Genomic DNA, 11,391 nt, shown 5'->3' on the forward strand with positions numbered 1-11,391 from the left:
CCCGAGGACACGTTGCCAAGGTCGATTTGCCCAAAACGCTCCAATATTTCATTTTGTCAAATGGCCATGAGACCACTTTTTGGCTACCCTTAAAAAAACCTCATCTGCGCCTACTCATTACAGTTTAATGCTTGAGTAACTAAGCGTTTTGCTTATTCATTGTTTCTAGCATCGATTCGATTACCAGCGAAATAACGTTAATGTTTTGTAGGCACAGAAAACTGTTAATTTGTTATTATTATAGTACCTCTTAAGAAATGTAGAATTGCCTATTGATAAAACTTCAATAAAACAAAGGCTGACATTGCGAGGGTCCTTACACTGCGGTCGAAGGAGTTCAAGGCTTATACTACAATATATTAATTGCTATCAACTTTCGCTAAGAAAACAATACTATCTGCTAGCAATGAAATAAATCATTTCATTAATGAACTAGTAGGTACAGTCATATAGTTGTGTTTATTCTTTAATAGTTGCGTTTATTCTACGTAGATCCTATAAGTATTTATCCTTATACTTTTATCGTAATCAACGTAGACTTCCCTTAACCTACCTTTTTCCAATATCTAATGCATACGAAAAACAGACTCGATTAATAAATTTGTTTAGACACTTTTATTTAAGCATCATAAACGATAAAAACAATGCTCGAACTACATTTAGTTGTTACTTATTATTTTATTCAGTGATTCTAAAATAAAATGTTTCTTGGTTAAATAGTTTCTTAATAAAATTAGTCTTTAATAAATTAAAAAGAATAAAATATTTTATAGGAATCATATCCATTGATTCATATACATACACATAATGTCATACACAAATTTATCTAATAATATTATGAAAAAAAGTAGTATTTTGTATCTAACCAATGAAAAGTCATTATATCTTAAATATTATTAACGAAATTTCAATTTGACAATTTCATCAACAATGTGTACACGTTAGTGTTCAAAATGAAAAAAAACGACAATAAACCCTCGAGAACTAGAAATGCCCAATTAAAATAGTTTATAAAAGTGTGATTAGATCGGTTATTCTAACAGACGAGAGCAAAAGGGAACAAAACTTCGATGCAAATGAATCAGATTTGTTAACTGGCTTATTGTATCGAGTGCACACTGGGTAATTGATTTCATTAGCCGAACGAGTCATCATGGATCAAGATTGTGAATGTAAAAAGTCCGCGACAGTCGGATACGGGTTCCCGCAGGACCTGCGGGGTGAGGGGCGGGCGAGTGCATCGGGACGTTGACTGTCTGGCTCCTGCTTGCGTTATCTGCAGTTGCCCTTTCGATGCACCGTACGTCCACCCCCTGGCAGGGGTACCAGACTACTGCAACCCCCAAACGTTCCAGAAACTGCTATTGACCTGAAATAGCAACGGTTCTGCCAAATTAATTTGAAGCAATGCGTTGTTTTACCCCGGTCTATGGTTTAAAAATGTATCCTAATTTGGCAATTATTCTGCCTCTGCTCATGAATACGGCTGTTTTATCCGTAACTAATTAATCATTTGTTTTGTTCATAGTATTGTCTTTTATTGACATAACCTTTACACATTTAAAGAAAAAACTTTTTAACCGGATTAAAGTTATGTATTATTATAAATTTACAATTATTTAACATAATTTTAAATTTAACCGACGTTTCGCGGGCTTTAAGGCGTGCGTGGTCACGGTGACTGAAGACAAAAGGTGTTGGATGTCAAAAAGTATCACAGCTGTAGGGAAAGTTGCATTATCTGTATTTATTTCCCCGGAGTTGGTATCGACTAAAAGATGGAGGGTTTTGGCAAAAATGGGTCACTGTGTCCTCTATTTTTGCGGATTGTTTTTCTTGAGATTTTAATTTCGATATTATTGGATCCAGTTGATACTTTTTGATATCCAACACCTTTTGTCTTAAGTCACCGTGACCACGCACACTGTAAAGCACGCGAAAAGTCGGTTAAATTTAAAATTATGTTAAATAATTGTAAATTTATAATAATACATAACTTTAATCCGGAATCATAAGATTACTAATATAAATGTTCTATACTATATTCTAAACTAAGCGGTAAAATTAATTAAGTAAAATTTTGTTATGGAGATAATTGGCCCCAGTCAGGAATGATTTCTCTGAATCATAAAAAAATTAAGAGTCTCAAGATTTCTGTATCTGAGCAACCAACATTATACCAATACAACAAAATGATTTCAGTGAAGCGAATTGTATTTACAAAAGGTAACATTTAAACATACTTACTAAATAGCTAGAAAATGTTTCGTCCTTATCACACTAGCGACGCTGAACATCAATAGAAGAGATAGAACATATGAATTAAATTACGTTTTTTTAATAAGACAGTTGATTTGCTTTGGTAACCAAATATACCGAGGGAATATTTTTTCGGTTCTGAAAGTTATAAAAATAAAAGTTATAAGTACTTAGTCTGTATGCTATCAGCTTTCAATATATGTACCTACCTGTGTACATTCAATCATCTATTCAGGTCTTATTGATTAACAAACATCCAAACTTTCACCTTTATTATATTAGTAGGTTAAGGTTGGGGTTGTGGCGAATCAGAACTATGTTATAAGTATCATACCTCGGAAAATCTACTGATATTACTACATATCAATTATAAATACAATATAATACAATTATATGACATTACGACAGACAGTGGAAGAACATTTACTATTCAAACAGTAGGGCACTTTAAAGAAGTACTGAGATTTGCTTAAGATTTATAATATGGATCATTTGATCAATAAATTCATACTTCATACGAATTTTGAAAGATTGGGTATGTCATATAGCGTTTATATAATGTTTTCTGTACAAAAATCACGAAGGTTGAAAATCACATAAGTACCCGAGGCCCGGGACCAGCTCAACTCATGAGCTGAGCCGAGCTGTGTCAAGGCCGCGTCCTCGGCCGTGACCGTGATGCCCCGCGCTCTCCGAACAATATCGACATTCTCAACACACATAGGCTTAGGTTCACAATACGTAAGTATAATAGTAGATATACAAGTAGTAGTACATAGTAGATGTACAATAGTATATATGATAAAGCATATAGTGCTGCGTGTTTATTTCCTGATAACGGGCAAAATGTGTAAATTTTTTGCATTTCAAGAATTCTTTGTAATTTTGATTCCTGAAAAGGTTAGAAAAACTTACCTTACTTTCCTTTTTTTTTGATAGGGGGACAAACGAGCCTAACGGACGCCCATAAAGGTCAGTCATTGCAGCCGATGGACAACCATTTTATTGGGTGCGTTGCCGGCCTATATGAAAGGAGTATGCTCTCTTTTTAAAGAATTGGAGGTCGATCCTCCCAGTGAAGGTCTCTACCGGGCGTCGATTTTATAATTCGCAAGGTAGCAAAAAAAATTCCTAGTGTAGCGGACCGTGGAAGAAATTCAGCCATTAAGGTGATGCGGATGAAATCTGGAGTTAACTCCACGGTGATGAAACGAAGCAGGAGGGATCAACATAAACAACTCTTTAGAACACTCTCCATTGTATTCTTTGTCGAAAACGCATAGAGACACAATGACTCTAGAGAGAGAAAATCAAGCTGATCAGTAATACATTAGAGATTGACAATTCGACAAGCCCTTGGCATTTGTGAACTTTTTGATATTTAAAAAGCCTTCTAGACATTTCCTGATCTATAACTAATCTCACAGCCGACATTGACATTCATAACAAAATGGAAATTACCTGAATTCCTAGAACCCTGTTTCTTTATATAAAAAATAGTCCATTTTGTCCTAAGCATTTGACAGTTGTTCTTGGACATTGTAATAAAGGGAATTTAATAAATAAAAAATATCACTCTAAACCATATTCTCTATTGAATCCGCCGGTTTCAAATGCGCCAGAATTAGAACCATTATCTTTTAAAAAACATTATCTTTTAAAGAAAACGAATGGTATAAAGGTTTTATATACTTACCTATCGCTCAAAAACCTTACTATTCTAAGAGATATAAATTGGGAGAATGTATTTTTATCGAATGTTGGATATATTTTGTGTTTATGCCAATTGATTATTCTCAATTTATGGTGTACAATGTTCAAATCAGTTTAAATGCCAAATAATAATCGGCATAAAATTCTGAAATCCTTCAAAGGCGCCGATCTATAAGATTCGTGGATTGTGTTTTGTATCAGGCACTGTTAATAATTTTTATCAACTTTATATCAAATATAAAAAAAACGGTGGGCCAATTCATTACGTTTTTTCTGGGAATCAAACCCGGCAAATATTAAAGCAGACAATTCAATTTTCAGTGCTATTGAGTGAAGTTTTTCTCCTTTATTCACTAATAGATTAAATAGGCCGTGAAAAGGATCCACACTATACAATAGAACGAAATAAATACCTCAAAGAAACCTAAGGAAGTATAAGAAAAAGTTATCCTATGTTTTGGGATTAAGTAGTTGAATAAAGCAACCGCCTACGTACACGTGCCTGTTCAATCAACACGGTGAAGGTCACAAGTCCCAAATTGTCCATATACTCCTCACAAATACGGGCCTAGGCCGTTGATCTCCTAGAAAATCTTTCAGAGCCTTCTTCGCCCTTGACCTTTACCCGCGCAGGCGCCTTCTTACTTATTACGACCTGGCTCCTTTATCAGATGAATCTAAAGAATTCTAATTTCCCTTATGTTAAAATTATAATATTGAGTTCTAACTTCCCTTTAATTTTTACGTGATCGCAATATTTCAATCATACAAATACAGACTACGCGTAATTATTATTTTTTAATTGCAGAAAGCTTAGTTTTATATTTAATTATACTGAATTGTTTATAGAGTAACACTTATATAAAATTAAACTTTTTATAATTTAATTTATCTTAAAAGTTAAATGAACAGATTGATGCCTCTAAATGATTTTGAAAAAATACAAAAAAATTCAAATATAGATACAGTTTTAGGTAATTTTCATAAATTATAACATGTGTTGTATGTTCAATCAAATATTTTTTTGGTTTCATTATGTATAAATATCTGCTACATATGATAATATAGTTTTGTCAAATCGGAATACGAGAACGAAACTTTATATACCTCTGCCGCCATCTAGGGGAAGTTAGTTGCAATTTGAAAGTGACGAGCTGTCGTCTGTTCCGAGACTGCTCTGTGCTCTGTAATAAGAGAAGATAAATATTTCGTTCTGTCTGACAAGGTAATATTTTTGAATACCAGTTTAACTTCAGCCATATCTTAGCCAAATATTTAGATTTTATTTTTAATTAATGACACAATATAAACAATAGTATTTCATAAATTATACTTTGTTCTCGCTCCTGGTTCTGTTCAAATTCTTTATAGAAATTTTTCATTACTTAGGACCTTGTAGAGATAGCTTATTAGCATACGGGCATAATAATTTTTTTAAATAAAGTTCTGTTTATTTTTATTTTATGTACTGTACAATACATACATATGAAATAAATTAGTAATTAAATTTCTCTTAAAACGATCGGTGGACTATTTTCTCTAACAAGAAGTAATAAAGTTTTCCTGATCAAAATATTTTAAACATTTCAGCCCTCTGCATCTTAAACGACCTTTAGGATCTAAGGGTAAAAAAGGTAAAGTACATATTCAAGTGTATAGAAGTTAGGTGGGCGAGCGCAGGCCGCGGCCGCGTTGCAGGGGAAGCGAGCATTAACCCTTTCTGCAGTTCATTCGCCGTCTGGCCTCACCCCTGCAACCACCCACTCGCCCCTTGAAGCGACCCGACTGCACATTTACCACACTGAAGCCAAATTACACATCTACCTGTTAAACTTACGCTATATTGTTTTAATTCTACATGACTTATTTTATACTTTATGTACAATACATACATGGGGCACACATTTATATTATATAGAGTGTGCAAGAGATTATGGTAGCCCTCTTACGAATTTTGAGCAGTTGAAGACTAAAATAACGACAGAAGTCAGAGCCATATCAGTTGACGTCCTGCGGCGTGTGTCTGCAAATTCGCTAGACATCTTGACGGTGTAATATTCCGTACATAAAATCAGCACTAATACATTATACTTTACTGCAATTATAATATTACAAATACAATTTGTGTATGTATTTTTAATTTTTTTTTATAATTATTTAAAGTTTAAAATCGGCGCTGAGACACTCTTTATAATGAAAGTATTACTTTAGTATAGCTTGTAGGTACTTAACAGTTACGAATAATTTACTTATTAACTTTAAACTTAATAGTTACTACAATATCACCGTATTTAATAAATATAAAAGTGCATTAAATAATCATATTCTGACCCTAAAAGACTGAAGATACAAAATAATAAAACTGTCAATAATACTTAAGGTCTCACATAAAAAAATATTTATTTTGCTCATAAGAATAAAGTTATTTAAACATTATTTACCTACCTATGACCACTATTATTTAAGTGTTACCATGATCAATAATTGATTTGATAAGATAATCTGCATCAAATCAACGGTCTTATATTATAAAAATATATTAAACTTACGTTACTCTAAATAATAATTGTATAATGTTCAAGTATCGCTCTATGACGTCACAGAGAACACGCTAAAGAAAAATTGCGCCGTATATTATATAAATATATAAAATATTTTTGTATACATCTAAAAATAACGACAGTGCTGCTGGATGTGGGTGGAACGAGTTTCTATAATATATAGGGCATTTATTCATTAAGGTCCATAGTGAGTTTTAGTAAATTTTACCAGTCTAGCAAAACAAAAAAAATAAAGTCTAATGACCGAATCCATCAACAAATTGAGTAAATTAATAATTATTATTATGAGCCATGTTTAAATAGGTACTCAGTAATATGTTTATGTACATATTTTGTTTTACCAGCTTATCCCTTTATTTCCTTTTGATGTCTTTGTTTATTTTTTCTCGCGTGTAGTTTCCCAACCTTTTACTTGAAACTGGCATAAAGTTAAAACTATTGCCATAACATTAAAAAAAAATAGGTACACATATATTTACAATAATATCGATTCTATACTCTTTATTTAATTACAAACAAACGAGAGCGATAATGGCAAAACATATGTTACTATATTCAAGTGATATTTTGAATAAAACCGCTTAATATTTGATAAATTTCACTAATAACATGTTTGAATTAAACAACCAATTCAAATGTCAAATAGTGTAAAATAAGAATTTAGCTAGTCTGACTAAAGGACCATTGTACCCATGTTTGTACCCAAGTTTATAAAATAAAACACCGAATGTCATGAGTCTGTGGTATAAATGTCATGTTCAACGTGTGCAGTGTGTACTGTCAATGTCAAACATTTTCATAGACCTAAGACATCAAGATCACCCTCGATCGTCAACATTCTGGCGAATTTTATGTTTAATTCGTAGTTCTAATTTGTCTATGTTTGTACTCAAGATCATATAAATAATGCCGAAAAACAAAGGAAAAGGAGGTAAAAACAGGAGGAGAGGAAAGAACGAGAATGAAACTGAAAAACGTGAGTTAGTTTTCAAAGAAGACGGTCAGGAGTACGCCCAAGTCACAAAGATGCTCGGTAATGGCCGCTTGGAGGCCATGTGCTTTGATGGCATTAAACGTCTCTGCCACATCAGAGGGAAACTTAGGAAAAAGGTTTGGATAAACCAAGGAGATATTATATTAATTGGTTTACGAGATTATCAAGACGCCAAGGCTGACGTCATATTAAAATATACACCCGATGAAGCAAGGAACCTTAAAACTTACGGTGAATTCCCAGAGACTGTACGTATTAATGAAACGGTTGTTTATTCCGTGGATGGTTTGGATGAAGACATTGAGTTTGGAGATGAAGTCAGCTCAGATGATGAAGCTGATCCTGTTGATGCAGTCTAACCCCTGTTGATCCTAAATCCTTTAGTAACTATGTAAGTTTTTGTAAATTATTTTTGTTCTATAGAATGATTTACCCCAATAAATAAAATTTCATGGATCTGTCTATATATTTAGGCATCTGCAAACAATGCTACAAAATTCTAATATCTGTATTATTTATTGAAATAGTTAATTTACAAGTCAAAAATTACATGTCATCCGCTAGGACTTATTGCACAACATTCCTGGAAAATATGTAAAACTTTAAAATTGCTTAAAATCTAAGGAATGTACATAATTAAATACTTTTAAAAACTTTCTTGTGTTTACTTTTACTCATATCATAGTGTACTTTAGTATTTAGGTTTTTGTAATGTTTGGCCTTATACAGTTCTATAGTTATGTTTTCTTGATAGTTATCAAGACTCAAACTAACTCAATATTAAATAAGTATAGACTATAATATATGAATACAAAGTAATAAAGCAAACTTACCTATTGCATTAGCAAACAATTAAGCACATTTATAGGTAGTATAGAAGTAATTATATATTACATTTTACTATTTTTTCATAGTATTTCTACTATGTTTTAAATTCAGATTCAGTTATAACCATAATTACTTAAATCCTCAACCAGTCTAACTACCAACTAGCCAGCCCGTAAGCCCCAGTGGCTAATGTCGAGAAGTTGTATATTTTCCTATTTTAACCCTATATACATGTGTAATTGTTTTAGTGTAAGTAGCTGTTATATAAGGTTAATAAATGAATTTCTAAATTTTAACAATGTACTCTGTGGTTTTAACTATTTTGGCCGATGGCATCAGTCAGTCATACACTTACCTTGTGCTAAGTGCTTGGTTAATCTTAAATTTCCGTGTTTCCTTACTGTTTCACAAATTTCCTATAATTTTTTCACAATTTGGTTTGACTTTGGAGATTCTCTTTTACATTTTTTTACATACCTTTGCATTTTACTTTTACCACAATTTGCCCTTGAATTGGACTTTATTAAAAATGCATTCGGAAATAGTTTTTGTGTATAGAAATGTGGAAGTTCTTGTAAGTATACTCTTATATTTTATTAGTTAATTACATTTACATACATGTTTGATTTTTCAGGCTTTGTTTTGTATAGGTATAGGTATTGCATTTATATTTATTAAAATTCTGTGGTCAATGAGCATGAAACTAAGTATGTGAAAAATAATGAGCTACAATATATATATTATTTAGTCTTCAACATTTCTTATTATTTAAAGCAACAGTAATTTAAATTATTATTTCTATTTCAGGTCTACAAAGTGATTTAGTTTATCATTACTTTCCTAATCCTAGTAATGATCTTTCATGGCTTGATCCCTGTTATGTTTTCAAGTATCAGAAAGTTTGTCATGTGCATTTCAAATTGAAATGTTTTACATGGACAGAGAGATTAAGTACCATTGCTATACCAATGTTGGTATTACCAGGTAAGACATTTCTTATGATAAGGAAATGTAGTTGTTTCTATTATAGATACTTAATCATAATATGTCCTATACCTCACAGATCAACATTTATGCTAAGAAATACTATTCCTAGATAGATCTGATTTATAAAGCAATAAGTAATAGTAGTAAAAATCTGATAATTATTACTTAAATTATTATTAAAAATTCATTATTATAGCTCCAATCAGCAACATAACAAACATAGGTACTATAAAATGTGCTATTGCTCTTTAACTTCCAGATATTTTATTTTAAATAAAGGTTATACTAAACTGTAAGTAATGTAAAACCAATTACCTTGGTTAGAAAGAAAGTAAACAATAAAAGTGTTAATTATCAATGGCTGTACTAGCATGGTCAGCTAAACAGAATATATTTAAAAATGCTATATGATTTTTCTTAAGTTTTTATCTGCTTGTTTAAAGTCAGCATTGTTTGTTCTCAATTTCTCTGTATTCTATTAAATCAATGTATTTTTTTAATATTATTTTTACCAGACAGCAAAAGAAATAAACCGCGAAGCTCTACTATGAAGAGTTTTATTGTTATAAGGATACATGTTATTGCCATTACATCGAACTTTATTTTGTCATAAACTAGTTTATTTAATATTTTTAGACTTTAAGTTCATATGAAAGGTGTCTAAGATTTTTCAATTTTTTATTTGATAAAAAAAACATCAGCATCCATATGCATGTATGGTAGACATTCAACATTGCTTACATTGACAACAAAAATTTTATCTTGCCATCTTCTATGGAATCAAGTACATTAAGAGCACAAGCCAATAAAACCAGGCCTAAATGAAAATATTTTTCATCAAGTAAAAAAAGAAGACACCACTGCTTTTGATTATTTCAAGAATAAAAACAATAAGAGTTATTGTTCAGTAGAGTATATTATAGTTTATTAGTTCAATAATATTTAATTAGTTTTATTTACATACATTATTATATTTCTACATAATATAGTTATTTAAAAAAAATACTGTATATCACTGATTTGTAAGCGCAACTTGTAGGTGTAATAAAATCCGAACTGTATATAATTCCTTTACTTTATTTATTAACAATCAACTAAAAATCGAAACTGTCCAAGTTTGATTTTCTTATTACCCCCTCTCTTTTTAACAGACGTGGAAAAAAATTCCATCATTCGAATTTCGATGCGCCCTCAGCTACAATTCGCCGCATAGTAGTACTGGAAACCCCTAAAGGATGTCACAATTAAATACCGAAAAAAATAAACTAATATTATCAAAACCACTCAGTCCAACTTACCGATCAACTCTACCACGCGCTTTAAAATCAAATATTGAGTTTAATTTATACTGTCTTCCTTTATTTTATGATAAACATTGAAACAATATTTCTCGGTTGAGATCGAAGTGGGGTTTTCGACATTTTCACAAAAACAACAAATTTCAAGAAGATAATAACAAAATCTCATGATGATGATTGATGATATTAATTTATCTCTAATTGGAAAGCCAAAGGACTTTAGTCCATATTACAAAATCTCAGCAGTGGATGACAGATCTCGTACTTTTATGTGACGGATGACACTTGACATTGCCATATGAAAATCTAATTGTGTTATCAACCGTATCATATTTATTGAGCATGTGAGATAATTTCATAACTATTGTAACATCGTACAAATTATGTTATGGCATTACATTGTGTTATGCCATGAGATCAGTGATGCCAACTCCTACAAAATGTTCCCCCTAGGACCAACTTCAAATACCCCTAAATGTCGATCAAAAACCCCTTAAGTTTTTGTTGTATTACTCAATCGAAATATCTGCGAACCTGGCTTAATGACGTCATACAAACTGGAGAGATAGCAAAAAAATTGAAGATGTAAAAATAAAAAATATTTTATTTGTGTACTTATTTTTATTGATACTCGTACCTACTTGAAATTTACAAATACTTATTATTTAAAATTCAAATTATTTACAAATTTACAAAGAAACAATAAACACTAAAATGCGATTAAAGAATAATACACGTGCGTCGGCGATTG

The 11,391-nt window shown here is 31.5% G+C and overlaps 1 protein-coding gene and 1 long non-coding RNA gene across 2 annotated transcripts; one reads left to right on the forward strand and one right to left on the reverse strand.

Moving 5' to 3' along the window:
* Window positions 1–7,322: 7,322 nt before the first annotated feature.
* LOC125053141 (eukaryotic translation initiation factor 1A, X-chromosomal) lies at window positions 7,323–8,183 on the forward strand. Its single transcript, XM_047654369.1, has one exon. It carries the CDS (start codon window positions 7,440–7,442, stop codon window positions 7,884–7,886), a length of 447 nt encoding a protein of 148 aa, XP_047510325.1. The 5' UTR covers window positions 7,323–7,439; the 3' UTR covers window positions 7,887–8,183.
* Window positions 8,184–10,399: 2,216 nt separating this feature from the next.
* LOC125053363 lies at window positions 10,400–11,143 on the reverse strand. Its single transcript, XR_007117564.1, has 2 exons — window positions 10,641–11,143; window positions 10,400–10,570 (listed from the first exon to the last, which is right to left on the reverse strand). It is a non-coding gene; the product is annotated as an uncharacterized LOC125053363 (long non-coding RNA).
* Window positions 11,144–11,391: the final 248 nt, after the last annotated feature.

This window comes from Pieris napi, chromosome 10 (genome assembly GCF_905475465.1).
Source record: "Pieris napi chromosome 10, ilPieNapi1.2, whole genome shotgun sequence".
Taxonomy (NCBI): Eukaryota; Metazoa; Arthropoda; class Insecta; order Lepidoptera; family Pieridae; genus Pieris; species Pieris napi.

Excerpts from the sequence above, each read along its gene's own strand:
- LOC125053141 (XM_047654369.1), top strand. The coding sequence starts at position 7,440 with ATGCCGAAAAACAAAGGAAAAGGAGGTAAAAACAGGAGGAGAGGAAAG.